Source organism: Pezoporus occidentalis, unplaced genomic scaffold (genome assembly GCF_034315485.1).
Source record: "Pezoporus occidentalis ecotype Australia unplaced genomic scaffold, CSIRO_AGI_Poc_V1 ctg141, whole genome shotgun sequence".
Taxonomy (NCBI): domain Eukaryota; kingdom Metazoa; phylum Chordata; class Aves; order Psittaciformes; family Psittacidae; genus Pezoporus; species Pezoporus occidentalis.
This window is the reverse complement of record NW_026913220.1, coordinates 813,899-831,476: the sequence shown is the minus strand read 5'-3', so window position 1 is coordinate 831,476 and position 17,578 is coordinate 813,899. Positions and strand designations below refer to the sequence as shown.

The 17,578-nt window shown below is 38.6% G+C and overlaps 1 protein-coding gene across 3 annotated transcripts in view; it reads right to left on the bottom strand.

The window, feature by feature from the left end:
* The window catches only part of AUH (AU RNA binding methylglutaconyl-CoA hydratase), a 114,540-nt gene that overhangs the window by 60,967 nt on the left and 35,995 nt on the right, over positions 1-17,578 (bottom strand). For 2 of the 3 annotated variants that reach the window (XM_062609860.1, XM_062609858.1), the window contains 2 exons: positions 2,314-2,406; positions 1,330-1,386 (listed from right to left, as the gene is read on the bottom strand). The exons of the other annotated variant lie outside the window; for it this stretch is intronic. In XM_062609860.1, coding sequence (XP_062465844.1) covers positions 1,330-1,386; positions 2,314-2,406 — 150 coding nt within the window. The remainder of the gene's footprint in view (positions 1-1,329; positions 1,387-2,313; positions 2,407-17,578) is intronic. 3 annotated transcript variants of the gene reach the window in all.

Sequence of the window (17,578 nt, the reverse complement as noted above, 5' to 3'; positions counted from 1 at the left end):
ACAAGGAAACATGAAACAACCTAAATAAGCTGAATTCTGAGAACATATGGAGAACTTGACCTGAATTTCTTGGATTAAAACTTAAACAGGGGAAGTTTAGATTGGATATAAGGAAGAAGTTCTTTACTGTGAGGGTGGTGAGATACTGGAATGGGTTGCCCAGGGAAGTTGTGAATGCTCCATCCCTGGCAGTGTTCAAGGCCAGGTTGAACAGAACCTTGGGTGACATGGTTTAGTGTGAGGTGTCCCTGCCCATGGCAGGGGGGTTGGAACTTGATCTTAAGGTCCTTTCCAACCCTAATTATTCTATGATTCTACGATTCTATGACTCGAGAGTGTGTCTCCCATACTGTCCTGCAAAATTCTGCAGAAGCTGGTGGAGTGGAAGGTCAAAGGGGAAAAAATTGCTAACAAATAACATCATTTTGTGTCTTTTTCTTCACTAGAACTTATTGTTGAGGGGTAATGCTACTGCCCTCCCCATATCAGCTGCAACAGTATCCACTAAAATTGGATACAGTGCTTTCCAAATAGGTTCCACCCATCAGAAAGAAGAGAGAAGAAAGGTTACAAAGTTCCCCAAGAAGTCCCAGAAATGAAGACCAAAGTTAGATTGGGGTCACAGAGAGGCACTTGTTTTCACATTACTTCCCTTTTCCTAGAAATGCAGATACCTTAAGTTGACAATGATTTATCCATAAAATAACAACAAAAGTTTTCATAACACAAAGACCTTCGTGAACATTAATCACTATATAACTTTCATTCACCGTGAAACCAGGAAAAGCCAGAAAACTGGGCTTCCAAATAGAAGTTTTTGACCCCAAAAATCTCGAAAGATGTTAGTAAGACAAAAGATCTGTTTACAAATGTACTTCCAGTTTTTAAACTCTTTACAACCAATTTACTAGCAGCATGAAAACAGAATTTGAATCCTAAAGTACCAGACGTTACATAAAAGTGGATGATTATTTAAATTACCATTTTGTACACTCATAGTTAACTCGTATCTTTTTTCCTAATCTGACCCTTCAAAAACTTATTCAGCCTTCTGATTAAGTCATCAAATACCATTTACAGAATCATTCAATACTGACTTAGTTGATGAAGACTTTGATTAAAAGCATAATATACAAAGCCGTTCCCTAAAACTGAGAAATACAGGTTTTTATTGATTTTTGGTAAGTAATAGGAGGAGTAAACTTTAAAGCATGCCATGATCATTAACAGGAATACAAAAATAAGCAGAAATTCATAAACACCAATCCAAAATTAAAAGCCAAGAGTGTTATTTAGTTACCCATGGTAACAAAAGCAAAAGATTCGTACCTGCACCTGGAATGATTGCCAGCTTCGTTTCAACTAGACCCATTTTAGCAGAAGAGGCTAAAAACAGAACGTAAATGAGTTATCATGATTGATAAGAAAAAACTTAGCAAAATATGTAATAATGACCTACAAGATTGTTGATTTATTACATTTCCTTCATAAAGAACAATAAATCACTTAAAAAGCATTTGTTTATGAAAATCTTTAAATAGATTTAATCTTTGGTAAAAGACCCGACTACTTCCATCAAAGCAAATTCTGTACCTTGTTACTTTTCACATAGCAAGTAACCAATTTCAGTGAGTAAGAGACTTACTTGCAAAACGTAAAATACTAAAATAAAAAGATTGTTATTATCTGAGATCTCAAAAAGGGGCAGAGTTCTGTATCTGATTATTATTATGAATTCTTTAGCTGACAGAATATTCTCTAAGGGTCAAAAAGCTTCATATACCCTACATTACTGGCAACTGTCCGGGAACAAGTTTCCATTTACTTTTCAACAAATGGCTTTACAGTTCTGACAGCTAGATATGTCAAGGTTCCTCTTTTCAAGTGCTGTTGCCACTTTTATAACAGCTTAATGGCTTGTGTAATAATACTCTCACTAACAACTTTTGCTTTTTCCCTGCACCCTGTTTAGATAAAAATCAAATCTCCATCTAGAATACCTCAAATACAGAAGAGAATACTTAAATTACTAAAGTATCAAACCACTATATAACCCTTCCAGCAATGCCAATAAAACAAATGTCATAATAAAATAAAACACATAACAAAAACAATCCAGCTATCAGTGATAAATTGTTTGAAATTAAACATTGCAAGTACTTAGATAGGTTTCTGCTAATTCCCTTTAAAATAAGTGGTTAGAAACAACATCAAATACAAAGTAAGTTTTATAAAATTGTTGCCAAAACAAGGATTAGTCAAGCCATCTGCAACACTAACAATCCATGTTCTATAAACAGGATTCAGACCTACCTGCCACTCTTATGTCACAGGCTAATGCAAGTTCTAGGCCACCACCTAATGCAGCTCCATCTATTGCAGCAATAGTAGGTACAGGCAGATTAGCTGAAAAAGAAAGTACCTATTAATTTAACACTGGCCTCATAAAGAACATATCTGAAATACCATTTAATTACATTTTATTCAATGCACAGCCATGCTATGGTAAGAAACTCACGTAACTCAGAGAGACAAAAATGTGATTGCTCAGCAACACTTTGGCAAAAATAAGATTACCCTACTTCTATACCACTTTGTGCCTAAATAGGTTTGCAAGCCCTTTCCTCCAGCTTCTGCTGACTTCTGACAAAAATCTGAAGAGTAAACTCTAAAAACATACATAGCAGAGCTAGGCAAAAAATAAAAAAGGAACAGTTTAAAAAGCCACATACACAAACAGTCCCAGTTGAAATACAGATGTCTTAGCATAATCAGCTGTGATGCTAGCATAGCTGGAAGCTCTCTGTGTCTTAATATTCCCAGATGTGGTGTTGTCACCACTTTGCCCCTTTTCTCCAATAAGGCAGCAGCTAACAGCTTAATGGAACTTGGAAAAGTTTTCAGTCTAAGATGCACATGCTGCCAGTACATGTGACAAGCAGCAAAGATCCAGAAGCCTGTGTGACCATGGCAGGTTTGTATTTAATTTATCATCTGTTCTGACTCGGGCAAGTCATTTAAACATTCAGATTAAAGTACTGCTCTTCATCTCCAACAAGTTTAAGTTCTCTTCTTCCCTCTTCACCACAAACTCAAAGAAGTTTGGGGAAAAAGGTATTTTTCACTTGAGAAGTAAACTTTTTTACAGCTTTAATTAAACATAACATTTACCTCAAGCTATCTGTAGTTTTAAACTACACTCAAACAATATTTCAGTAGTACATTGCTGCTACTTCAAGGACAGTCAAAAGCAATTCATTGGCTGAACACATGGGCTACAGCTTGTTGAAATGTTAAGCCAACTTTTGACAGCAATAGTTGGGTTATTTTTCAGGTGTTAAAAAAAAAATATTTTCCTTGTTTTAAGGTTTCAGCTTCTTAATTCAATGACCAGTTCATTCAGTTGTACTTGGAACTGAAAAAAAAAAAACCTGCTGCCAAAATACAAATGAGAATCTGGTGTGAGAGAATGTCCTCTCCTTTTATAATCTAGAAGGGCAATGTGACCAAAAATGATTAATTTAATGCATTAATTACAAATAATAACTTTTTTCTTTAGTGAACTAGTTCTAAATTTAGAAGTTATGCTACCTAGTTTACCTTTTTCCTGACAGATGCACTTCAGGTAACGTAATCACAAAAAAAAAAAACCAACAACCAAACCACAACCAACAAGATGTTAATGTACATCAGCATGAATAAATCTGTATACAAACAGGTAGTACCTCACTGGGTAACAAAAAAAATATCAAATAAAATGAAAGGCTACTTTCAGGTACAAATCAAAATCCTTTTATGATTAACAACTAATGAAAATCCAACTGTCTTTAAGAAAAGAGGAAAAAAATTTGTCAATGTTTTTCACGATTATAACAAATGCTTTAAATCAAAATCCCTTGGGTGCTGGTTTAGATCTTGATTGATTATCTGAAACAATTCCAATGTCAAAAGAGACTACTGATTACTATCTGCAACAATCAAGCACTCGCAGTCACTTAGAAGAGCTCAAGTTAGCAATTATATATTTCCCCACTGTATCAACCCCTTATTCCATACCATTCATGTCATGCTCAGATCTCACATTTTCAATATATCATCACTCTTATCTCATGCATATATATATATATATATATATATACACACATCCACAGAAAGCATAGGAGACAGAGGAACAGGAATAAAATCTCCTGTTTCTCAATTTACTTTTTCTTAGTTATATGGGAAGACAACACTCATTCCAGCAGGGCCAAGTTGCTGACTGAAACTCATAACCCCGTCACCATAACCAATCTGCCAAACGGTTTTGCAGTCCAAGTTCAAGGCTGATGCAGCTTGTATTTAAAGGAATCTGCCTTTGCCACCAGTAAACGAAAAATAATTTGCCTGAACATGAAGGCATGGTCACTATTAATTGTAGTTTTCAGCAGTTACTGTCTGCATTTATGTTCCATTTCTCAGAGAATAGGTATATGGAGCACAATTCACACAACTTTTGCAGTAGTCCAAGGCAGACTACTTTTCCTATGGTAAGTAACTTCCAAATTCAGCTATGGTACAATTTCAGTAGGCTCTTACATACACAGGATTACAAATCAGTTTGCTTTCAAGAATTACAACCAGCATTCCTATCAAGAAATACTAAAATTCATAATTAAAAGGGAGAAAAAGCAGTTTGATACCATATGTTAGAATAATTGCTTCCCAAGGATATTAATTTTAAAGGATCATCTGAAGTGTCAGTTGACAATGAATGAAAGGCAAAATACAGATTTCTCTGCCATAGCTCTATGCATACCTATCAAAATAATTATGGAAATTAGTTCTTTTAACATGTTCTTGTGAAGCACCAGAAAAAGCTATGTAGAAATAAATTAGCAATTGCTCCTGATTGTAAACAGTCTCTAAGTTACTAGAACTTGTTACCAAGGGTAAAGCTTCTTGGAATATTCAAATTTTGTAGCACAAGAGGCACTTGTTCATGTTTATCTGCATAATTTTAATACACAACTGTCAAAACTGTTCAGCTCATAACAAAAACAGAGACAATCCTTGACAAATCATGCCCTGTAGACTTAACTTAGTTGTATGCACTCAAATTTTTAGAACAATAAAGTATGTAAACAGACAGGTTGACCTCCACAATGATTCTACATGGCAAGGCTCATTTGTCATGAATGACTGGGAAAAAAAAACAACCTATTTAAAGCTTTGCCAGGAAGCTCAGTGGTTTTATTCTCTAACATTCCACATTTTGTTACACTGTAAACAGATATAAATCTCAGGCAATTGTATTACTAACCATTAGCGCCAGATCTGAATCGGGTTTATCGATGTGCGATCATGAGCTGCATAGCAAAGTCTACAAAAGGAATTGTGAATATATATAAAAGGAACAAAACAAACTAGAGTGTAACTCACACAGAGAAAAACAGACCATATACACAGATTGTTGCTGTTAGTAGAGTTAAAAAGACAGACTAAGTAATCAGCAGTGTTAAACTGTAGTTTACAGAACTGCACTTTACTGTGGTACATCAAAGTGTGGACATTAAAATATGAAGTGCACTAAGTAACAAGCCAGTTCATGCAATGAATTCATAAAGGATTACTTCACAGACCTACTGTAGTGTAAAACATGCCGCATATTCTGTAGATACACTTCCATTCTGCGTAACAAACAAGTGCCCAAAGAAAAGCCAATACTCATGTTCTAATATAACATCAGTGCTTAATATTACAGAAAAGGAAGGTTCTATGTAGAGTAATGAAAAAGAAGGGCGCATTTCAGTATAAACTAGTACTAAGCCAGCGACAGAGCCAGATATAAGACAAAAATGCAGTGCTATATTTGAGATCACAGAAGTAGAAACACAGGTTTGACTAGGTGAAAAGTAGACAACATGACAAGCAGATCAAAATAATTTTTGTGCATTATTTGAGGAATAAGCTATTATGACAGAAGGTGATATCACCTGCATAAAAAGACACTTAATGGCCATTCAAGACATGATACAGATGAAGTGACCAAGAGGGAAACTGAAGAACTAAGAAATGAATGGTATGTAAAAAACTTCAATAAGAGAAACTGAACATAGTAACATGACACAGTTAATTAAGTCCAATAAACCCATAAAAACTCAAAGAAAGTCAGAAGAGTTAGAAAATATGATATAAGCAGTATGAAGAAATAGGCCTGTTTCCTAATCCATAGTAACTGTGCATCTTCATCTGAGGGAGCTGGCGGAGGTCATTGCCGAGCCACTCTCCATCATCTTTGGTAAGTCGTGGGAAACAGGTGGAGTGCCTGAGAATTGGAGGATGGCAAATGTCACGCTGGTCTGTAAGAAGGGCAAGAAGGAAGACCCGGGTAATTATAGACCGGTCAGCCTTACCTCCATCCCTGGAAAGGTGACGGAACAACTTATTCTTGACACCATCTCTAGACATATCAAGAATGAGGGGGTCATTAAGAGCAGCCAACATGGTTTTACCAAGGGGAAGTCATGTTTGACCAACCTTATAGTCTTCTATGAGCAAGTAACTAGGTGGATGGATGATGGTAGAGCGGTAGATGTGGTTTTTCTTGATTTCAGTAAGGCATTTGATACTGTCTCCCACAGCATCCTCATAGATAAGCTAAGGAAGTGTGGGCTTGATGATCAGGTAGTGACGTGGATCAAGAACTGGTTGGAAGGAAGAAGGCAGAGAGTTGTGGTCAATGGGGCAGAATCTAGCTGGAGGTCTGTGACTAGTGGAGTCCCTCAGGGGTCGGTGCTGGGACCAGTGCTGTTTAATATTTTCATCAACGACCTGGATGAGGGAACTGAATGTACCCTCAGCAAGTTCGCTGATGACACTAAACTGGGAGGAGTGGCTGACACACCAGAGGGCTGTGTTGCCATTCAGCGAGACCTGGACAGGTTGGAGAGTTGGGTGGAGAGGAACTTGATGAAATTCAACAAGGGCAAGTGTAGAGTCTTGCATCTGGGGAAGAACAACCCCATGTACCAGCACAGGTTGGGGGCTGACCTGCTGGACAGTAGTGAAGGGGAAAGGAACCTGGGGGTCCTGGTGGATAGGAAGATGACCATGAGCCAGCAATGTGCCCTTGTGGCCAAGAAGGCCAACGGCATCCTAGGGTGCATTAGAAAGAGTGTGGTTAGTAGGTCAAGGGAGGTTCTCCTCCCCCTCTACTCTGCCTTGGTGAGGCCGCATCTGGAATATTGTGTCCAGTTCTGGGCCCCCCAGTTCAAGAAGGACAGGGACCTGCTGGAGAGAGTCCAGCGCAGAGCTACAAAGATGATTAAGAGAATGGAACATCTCCCTTATGAGGAGAGGCTGAGGGAGCTGGGACTCTTTAGTTTGGAGAAGAGGAGACTGAGGGGTGACCTCATCAATGTTTACAGATATGCAAAGGGTGAGTGTCAGGATGATGGAGCTAGGTTTTTTTCAGTGATGTCCACTGATAGGACAAGGGGCAATGGGTGTAAACTGGAGCATAGGAGGTTTCATGTGAACATCAGGAAAGATTTCTTTACTGTGAGAGTGACAGATCACTGGAACAGGTTGCCCAGGGGGGTTGTGGAGTCTCGTATGTTGGAGATATTCAAGGCCCGCCTGGACAAGATCCTGTGTGATGTACTCTAGGTTACCCTGCTCTTGCAGGAGGGTTGGACTAGATGATCTTTTGAGGTCCCTTCCAACCCTTAGGATTCTGTGATTCTGTGATTCAACTTCAGGAATGCATTCCTGGTAAATATATGTTACATGTAGCTTTAGATAAGGCTGACCAGCAGACTTGGGATTCCTCCTGCTTTCCTCTCCATTACTGGAAGAGTAGAGTAAGATAAACTCTCCTCGATTTTGTCATCAGTACAGACTGTCACAGGAGAAGGACTTTACACTTAAGCACATAAAACCACATGCAATGTGGGAAGCAATCTCAAAGAATCACAACTATTTTGAAGCAGGTAACTGTCATTTCATCTTTAAGTAACTTTCTGCTACTGGTGACTAACAAGGGATTTCCCTTCTGCTTAGAGATGACTATATGATGAATTGAAAGACCAGCATATGAATACAGGCACCAGGTCTGGAGGATTCGATCAATAAATGGTTTCTCAGATGTGTGTCACAAAGCCCACACAGCTGATTCATATTAATGCAGGCACTTACACTTGTCAAACAGAAAGGAGAAGCTGCCTGGATTCTACTGACCTGAGATGTACATGACTATTTAATCCCCTAATTCAGTAAAAAAGTTCTTAAAAAATTACAGATGTGTAAGACACTATCTGAGAGGAAATTCATTTACACTTGATATTTTCTTCGTAACTATCTAGCAGCCTTTCTGTATTCCTGCACAACACCTGCAGTATTCCTTCCTATAGCTGGGTATAGAAGCTATCATTAAAGATCTGGAAAACCAACAGTCTTAGGATTCAATTTCTCTTAAAGCAAAAGGTCTGCATTGTTACTGCAGCAACACTTGCACATCATGATTCCCATGAACCAGGAAAGAGAAGTCCTTGGAAGCCCTTTCAATCCCTAATAATGCACAAGTTATATATCATCCTAAGATATAATTAACTTCTATTTTTGACATACTCTTGCACACACAAAGACAAGTGCTTTCAATTCAGCTAACCACAGCAGTCAGAAGTTGGTATTTAGGAACATTCAAATGAGGTCCCACTTCAAAGTATGTCTTTTCAAGTACTCGATACGAAACACTAAAATGACAGTCATCTTAACTGCCATTACTATTCTTCTGTTGCCCTCCTGTACCTGGATAACATTGAAAAAAGTCCTTATATTTCATCTTTCTTCTCACTTCAGTGACCTCTGGCAATCTATCTTTGGAAAGAACAATTATTCAGATGTAAATCAGAAGCTAGTCACTACCTCTAGCACCTACTGAACTAGATTCATAAGCTTGATTTGGCTTTAATTACCAACAGACAGCCATTAGTCTTCAGAATTCTTATTTCCCAGTAGTAAAGGAAAAGAAAGTAGTGAGAGTACTCCTCTCAAAAACTGGGTCTCCAACAATACAAAAGAGTTCCCAGAGAATGAAGAAATAGATTGTCCAAGCTATTTATTCCACACATGAATTTCTGATTATTTGACAAGTAAGGTTGCTTAGTGCACAGCTTACTATGACTACCAACTTCAGGGGACATTTGTAGCAGCCCATTTTTCCTTTTGAATAATGGATTTCATAAAACATAAAGCAAGAAGGATGAATAGTTTAAAAATACCTTGCATACTGTATTACATATATTACTGGAGAAAAGTACGCTATAAAAATTAAGGGATTTATAAAAGGTTCCACAATTCATTATCTAACTAAAACAGATTAAGAAAGTGTGGCAAATACCTGCCTACATATGACTGCATGAGAAACCTTTAAATCACATAACAGTGACCTGTGTCAGTGCCCCTCACAGTAAATGCTTCCTGAACCTCCCATGTTTCAATCTGTGCCCATTGAATCTGGGTCTACTTTCATCTTAACACCCTCACCCCCCTTTAGGTATTTATCCGTATTGATGAGATCACCCCCTGAGCCTTCTCTTCTCCAGGCTCTCTAACAATCCTAGTTCACTCAACTTTTCCCCATAGTACAGATGCTCTAGTCTATTCATCACCTCCACGGCCCTTCACTGGTCTACCTTCAGTAGTTCCACCTCTCTCTTGACCTGGGAAGCCCAGAACTAGGCATGGTACTCCCAAGTGCGGCCTCACCAGTGCTGAAAGAAGAGGAAAGATCACCTCCTTCAACCTGCTGGTGACACTTGTCCCATTGCAGCCGAGGACACCATTAATATCCTTTGCTGCAAGGGCACAATGCTGGCTCATGTTCAACCTGGTATCCACCAAGACCTGCAAGACCCTTTCTGCAAAGCTACTTTCCAGATTGTTAGCTCCCACCATGCACTGGTTGTTTATCCTCAGGTGCAGGACTTTGCACTTTACTTTGTTGAACTTAATGAGGTTCCTGTCAGCCTATTTCTCCAGCTCACTGAGTCCTCCAAATGATGGCACAACCCTCTGACGCATCAGCCACAACTTTTGCTTTTATATCATCAGCAAATTTGCTGAGACACCATCATCTAGATTATTAATGATGTTGAACAGGACCGGAACCAGTACTAGCCCCTGAGATAGATACCGGTGGCTAGGGACCTCCAAGTAGATTTCATGCTGCTAATTATTTTCAAAAAATAAAAGGGCATAAACTATGCACTTTGCATGGCAAGTAGAGGCAGCCCCTGGGCAATTATAGTAACTGACATATTCTTTATATTAGGAACATTTTATTCACAAAATTACACTTTCACCTAAGTTCAGTTATGTCATAGGAAATCAGAAAAATAACTGCAACACAATACCATATCTTGGTTTCATCTTTTGTGATCTTTTCCTGAAGAACAATCACAGCATTAAGATGTCATACGAGATTTGTGATGTCAGTCATGTTTCAGGCTTTCCCTTGCCTTGTAAAACCTGTTACCAAGTCAGTGACTAAAACAAGTTTGCTTGCATTTTCAATTGCAAGCACCCTCATAAAAAAAAGGCTTTTCTGTAGGGAAAAAAAAAAAAAAAGATAGAAGAACCAAATACTTCAACAAGTACTTTCATCCATTCTGTAACAGAATGAAAACTAACCAACATTACGTAGCAACATTAAAAATGGCTGAGACTGTCAAATCTTCCTTTATGAACTTGAAGGCAAAGAAGATAGGTCAAACCATTTTTATTCAAGACAAGTTATTAAATGCTACAAAGCTTTACCTGCCATTACTGCAACAAGAATGAAAAGTGGTTATTCAAAGTAACTTAAATATTTACTTACGTTTTTAAAATACTTCGATCTGCAAAAACATGACCACATTTTTAAGTCTGAATGGTCTACATGTGCATTTAGATGCACACAATTCTTTTCCATATATCTGTTAGTTACAACTGTGAAAGGCTTTTAGCTACCCTCCAATTCCACTGATTGGATGAGGAGATTAATAGACTGTTACTGTTGACAGATTTATTTGAACATTACTATCTGTGCCTTAATACCTTCAAAGTTCAGACAGACAACTGGCTGCAAGAAAGAGCTACATTAAAAAATTATTTCTAGTACTTGTGAAGAAATTCTGCTTTAAATGAAAGTAGTTGCTGCACACTGTACAGTTAAGCAAAAGATATTAGTAAAGTTTATTTTCCCTTTATTATGACAGTAGCTAAAGGGTTTTCTCAAGGCATCTCCCTCAATCCCACTAATTTCACAGTTTCCTCCAGTGTCCACTCACTCTTATGAACGACCTAGAAGAAATACTCTTGAATTAATAAATAAATACCTAACACAGGAATATTATGTTCTTAAGATTTTCTATTTGGTAAGTAATTATGGAGAGGTAACAGGACAGTATGTTTTATATTCTTGATAATAGGAACAAAGCCTGAGAACCTAATGGGAATGAAAGAGAGGTACTCTAATCAAACCCTCTAGCTAAAGCCTTCTGTAGCCAACTCTGCCATGATTCTCTTCTTCTACTATATAAAATAGTTTGGATATCTCTTCAGTGGTACACTTCAGTTTGATAAACAGATTTTTCAGTTTCTTCATATTTACTAGTGTTTTTTTTTTGTAGTTGTACTCTGCCCTCAGTAAAACAATAATGAAGTAAAACCTAAATGATAGAATCTACTTTCTGTAAAAATTCAGAAAAGCTTTAGATGATAGAAGAAAATTGAAATTATTTCTTACATTTCCTATGCTCACTAAGTACATTTAAGAACTTATTACACACACAAATAGCACAGCACATATTCAAGCACTGAATTCACAAAACAAAAGGACAGAACCATAGAATGGTTTGGGTTGGAAAGGACATTAAGATCATCTAATTCCAACCCCTGCCATGGGCAGGGACGCCTCACACCAGACCATGTTGCCCAAGGCTCTGTCCAGCCTGGCCTTGAACACTGCCAGGGATGGAGCATTTGCCACTTCTTTGGGCAACCCATTCCAGTGCCTCACCACCCTCACAGTAAAGAACTTCTTCCTTATAGTTAACCTGAACTTCCCCATTTAAACCCATTACCCCTTGTCCTATTGCTACAGTCGGTGATGAAGTCCCTCTCCAACATCCTTGTAGGCACCCTTCAGATACTGGAAGGCTGCTATGAGGTCTCCACACAGCCTTCTCTTCTCCAGGCTAAACAGCCCCAACTTCCTCAGCCTGTCTTCGTAAGAGAGGTGCTCCAGTCCCCTGATCATCCTCGTGGCCCTTCTCTGGACTTGTTCCAAAGGCTCCATGTCATTCTTATGTTGCGGAGACCAGAACTGCACACAGTGGGGTCTCATGAGAGCAGAGTAGAGGGACAGATCACCTCCTTCGACCTGCTGGTCATGCTCCTTTTGATACAGGCCAGGAAACAGTTGGCTTTCTGGGCTGCGAGTGTACACTGAAGCCGGCTCATGTTAATTTTCTCATCTACCAACACCCCTAAGTCCTTCTCCGCAGGGCTGCTCAGAATCTCTTCTCCCCCCAGCCTGTAGTTGTGCCTGGGATTGCCTCGACCCAGCTGTAGGACCTTGCATTTGGCTTGGTTGAACTTCATGAGGTTGGCATTGACCACCTTTCAAGCTTGTCAAGGTCCCTCCGGATGGCATCCCCTTCCCTCCAGCATTATCAACTGAGCCATACAGTTTAGTGTCACTGCCAAACTTGCTGAGGGTGGGCTTGATCATCAACACATCACTGACAAAGTTTAACAGCATCAGTCCCAATGCTAATCCCTAAGGGACACCACTCATTACCTGTTTCCACCTGGATATTGAGCTGTTGACTGCAACTCTTTGTGTGCGGCCATCCAAACAGTTCTTTATCCACAGAGTGGTCCATCCATCAAATTGATGTCTCTCCAATTTAGAGACAAGGATGTCGTGTGGGACAGTGTCGAAAGCTTTACACAAGTCCAGGTAGATGACATCAACTGCTCTACCCCCGTCCATCAGTTCTGTAGCCCCATCATAGAAGGCCACCAAATTGGTCAGGCAGGATTTCCTGTTAGTGAAGCCATGCTGACTGTCACCAACTATCTTCTTATTTTTGATGTACCTTAGCATGGTTTACAGGAGAATCTGCTCCATGATCCTGCCAGGCACAGAAGTGAGACTGGCTGGTCTGTAGTTCCCTGGGTCTTCCATATTCCTCTTCTTGACTATGGGGGTTATATTTCCCTTTTTCCAGTCACTGGGAACTGTACCTGACTGCCATGATTTTTCAAATACGATGTACAGTGGCTTGGCAACTTCATTTGCCACCTTCTTCAGGACCCACGGATGGGTTTCAAAAGGTCTCATGGACTTGTGCACGTTCAGGTTCTCAAGATGCTTTCGAACCAGATCCTCTCCCACAGTGGGCCTAAGGTCTTCATTCTCACTGTCCCTGCATCTATCTCCCAAGGTTTGAACGGTGTGGCTAGAGCACTTGCCAGAGAAAATTGAGGCAGAGAAGTCACTGAGAACCGCAGCCTTCTCCAAATCCAAGGTAGCCAGTGCTCCAGTTTCCTTCTGGAGAAGGCCTTCATTATCCCTAGTCTGCCAAGGAGAAATCATTTCAGTCACAGTTTTACATTCTACTTCTATGTAAGTTGATTCTTTCTTAGAGAGCACACAAAATAAAATTCAAACAACAGCACAACCATAATCTCTAAAAGCAGTGCATACCTAGGCAAAAGCTGTGTTCAGTACAAGAGTTCAACATCCTATTCTGAAGTCAAAGTCTAATGTTGGGCCCAAGCAATGAGCCTAGGATTTCTTCAATAGAAGAGCAACATTTTCAGTACCATGCCAGGAGTTTCTACCCTTTGAATACCAATTTGTTCTAGGAACTGAGCCAGAGACTTGAAGCAAGGAAAGCAAAAGCTAACAAAATATTCCTCCTCATTCAGAGGTTGAAACACACAATTTCAAACTTGCACATGGCAAGGAAAGGGTAGAGTTTCACAGTGCATCGAACATGCACAATATAGCTCCCTAGAAAAGGAACAGAAGCCTTGGATATGAAGTCATACTGGAGGCTGATTTTAACAATGTGCAAACTGGCTATGTTCATATTAATAAACCATTTCACTTAGCAGCACCCTCCTTTCGGTACAGTTTCTTCTTGTGTGAAGAAAATTAAAGAGCCATGTCCAGAGCACGGCCTCTCTTCCTTATACAACAGCATTTGGAATTACTATCAGAAGGAAAACTGAACTACAGCTGGAGCTATGTTAATCTTTTTCAAGGCTGTACAGCAGTGCCAGAGATCAAAGCTATGAATCGGCAATGCAAAGGCACCTCCTTCCCTAATTTTCAGCTCTATAAGGAAGGACTGTCATCTCATCCTAATATTCCAGTCCTCCATTTCTCATCATTTTTTATAACAGTTTTTAGAAAGTTACTATTATGGGGGAAAAAAGTGTATTAACAATTGTGGAAGCAATGCTGTCATATAAATAGCTAATAAACGTCTTGGTAGAGAAGTTTTATGTTGCATTCATTGCTTCTATAATGGTACAGAGCTTAGCATTGTGTTTTTTAATTAAAAACAATCCAATGCAATTTGACAAAGCCCATAACTTCAGCTCTGCAAAGACAGTACTGTCTATTTAGGAAACACAATACTTAGTCAAAGGGTATCTTAAATTAATTCAATGTTAAGTGAAGCAGTAAATCTACAACTGGAAAACAATCAAGAGCTCAGTAACCACTCAGAATGCTAGGAGTCTTGGACTGTGTTAGCTACGCTCTACACTTAACTGAACAGGCAACATAACGCATCAAGAGAAACACTGTGCAAAATCTCCCTTTCACAGTGTCAGCAAGGTAGGGCAACCACGATGCCTAAGAATGGCTGCTAAGCATGGCACTGCTATCTGTATTTCCTTCCTCAGATATGATAACTGTGATATTCCATTCAGCTTCCCAGTGAATGCTTTTAGAAGTTAAAGCCTGTATCTGCTCTTCCCTGAGAGAACACCACAATTCTTCCCGCTGGATTTCCAAACTAGAGTACTCCATCACTGCTGCCCAGATTTACCTCCAGCACACACACGAAGATTTGGCCAATGTTACATAAGCAGTCACTACTTAGAGTAGTAATCAGGTCTGGAGTGTTCATTACTAAATCAGGATTTTTAGTGTTAACCAAAGGTCCACAGGAACTCAAATAGTAAAATAAGGCACTGCTCTGACCTCAATGATGATCAATTCTTGCCTGGTTTTCAGACTTTACGATCAGAAAGTGAGCTGGTAGTTAGCAGACCGGAAATCAAATGAGACTTACATAATCCTTATCTCACTCTCAGGACCTCTTGAGATCAAGTTTTGAAAGCCTGCATTCAAAACCAAAATGTAGCACATAATGTAGCACAACCTAAGAATTTCCAAGGATGTGTGATCTTGTATAGTCAAAAAAAGAAATTTTTAGAGAGGAGACTGTTCTCCCAAATGATGAATAAGAGCACTCTCTTAGGTAAATCAAAAGTTTGGTGTTGACTGATAGAAACCACAACGACAGAAAATTGCTAAGGAAGAAAAAAAAAAAATCTGTAATAGAAAATTGTACCTGCTTTCAAAAAAATAAAGGGCACACAATTAGAAATAAATGCAAGTAACTGACCACAAGGTGCTTTCATTCAAGATGCTCACTCAAACTGGACTATGTCAAAACTAATCACATCTGTGAAAATTATGTCTAAAAAAAAATTACTAAATATCACTACTTATTAAAGTTGCATCAGAACTTATGACTCAAAATCCAATCAGATGTCTTAAACAAAGAAATCTTCAATTTTTTTTCCCCATTTGTGGGATTCAGGTACTTGCGCTATATTCTTCGGAACAGCTTTGCTAACCAATGGTGTTTCTCACATATTAGAGATTGGAGCCAAAAATTGCTCCGAGTAATTACAAGTTGTTGTGGTTTTTGCCGAGCTCAAATTCTTTGTGCAGCTTCACTTTTTCTTTCTGTCAAACAAGGTTTTTTCTACAGGAAAGTGGTTTATACTGCATTTCGCTTTATACCTGGCCTCAGTTTGTTTTCCAACTGAAATCCCAACCGATGACGTATACAATAGCAGTATCACAGCCTAGACCCCCATAGCCAGCATTAAGAACATGGACTTAATGGGAGTCATACCATAAATTACATGCTGAAGATCTAATCCACAATGATGGCTCCTCCATCCCACCCTCAACTATCAAAAATAAGGTTTCTGGTAGTCAGTAACATGTGATTTTGTTCAGTCAAGACTGTTTTGTTGTGCATTGCTGCAAGATGTCTATTACTGCTTTTCTCTCCCAGTTTTTCAGGGGGTAAAGCCAACTCTTCATCAGAGATGAAGAACCTCAAGTAGAATATAGTAATGGACAAGTAGTCTTATAATTCCTACTACTGAAAAAAAAACAAACCCTACAACAAAAACAAACAAACAAACAAAAAAAAAATCGCCCCAATTTTGGTATAATTTCAGCAAAAGCAACCACTGCTAAAAATAGAGGCTGTTTTGATTTTTCCCGCCCTCAACTTAAAGCTCTAAGTACTGCAACCAATGGCTCAATACCAATTTTTTCAGCTCTTTTTTTAAGCGCTTATTTTTATACCAAGTGATATTTACTGCAGTCTTAATACTTCACCCAAATTTAGCAAGAAGTTATAAATTAATCCCATAAAAATAAGTGCAGTATGCTTTTAATTTCCAGAAAATTCTCTCCTGTAGCTGTATTCCAAAATGATACTACAGCCTTTTACAAAACCACCAGTTTTTAAATTTAAAGGATTTTAAATGTACTGAAATTTACAGGAATTAAAGAAAGCCAAAGCATGCCAGTTCTAAGATGCTAAGTTTATCAAGTTGTCCAAGATGTAACTAACCTTTTGAGTATTTTCTCTAGAAAGATAACTTAGTGGTCTTTCTGAAAATACTGTTAAAAAGAAGTATCTCCTTACTAGGTCACACATCTGAATACAAATGCAATTATCAAAACATGACCTATTTCCAAAAAGCAAAAAGTAGAACAGATCTTAAATGAGATTACAGCATTAGACTCGGATAGAAAAAGAATAAAGTGGGAGATTGGAAATACTGTTCACTGGCCATCTAGCATTCTGTAGTGGCAACTAGTAATTTGAAAATTGTTTCCCCTCCTTAACGATCCCACAACATTCTGGTAGTTACTATTTTCAATATACAGATTCATTGCAGTAATCAAACACAAATACAATGTTCCATTAGTTCTACAAAAATTACATTCTGTAATACCAGATCATTTTTTCAGAAGAAAAAAAGAATTGAGAACCTGACTCGCTATAAAATTAATTTTCACTTCTATTCATAAGGGCGTCACACAGCATGACAACTTGTGCATTCACCTTATTTCTAAAATCCACTTTTTTATATTCTCTACTAGAGCCACATTTTAAATTGCTCTGCAAAGGCCCTTCATTAAAATGTTAGAACCATCCTACAAATACATCTACTGTTGGCATGTGCTCAAACCCAACAATACCTCAAAAATGTATGC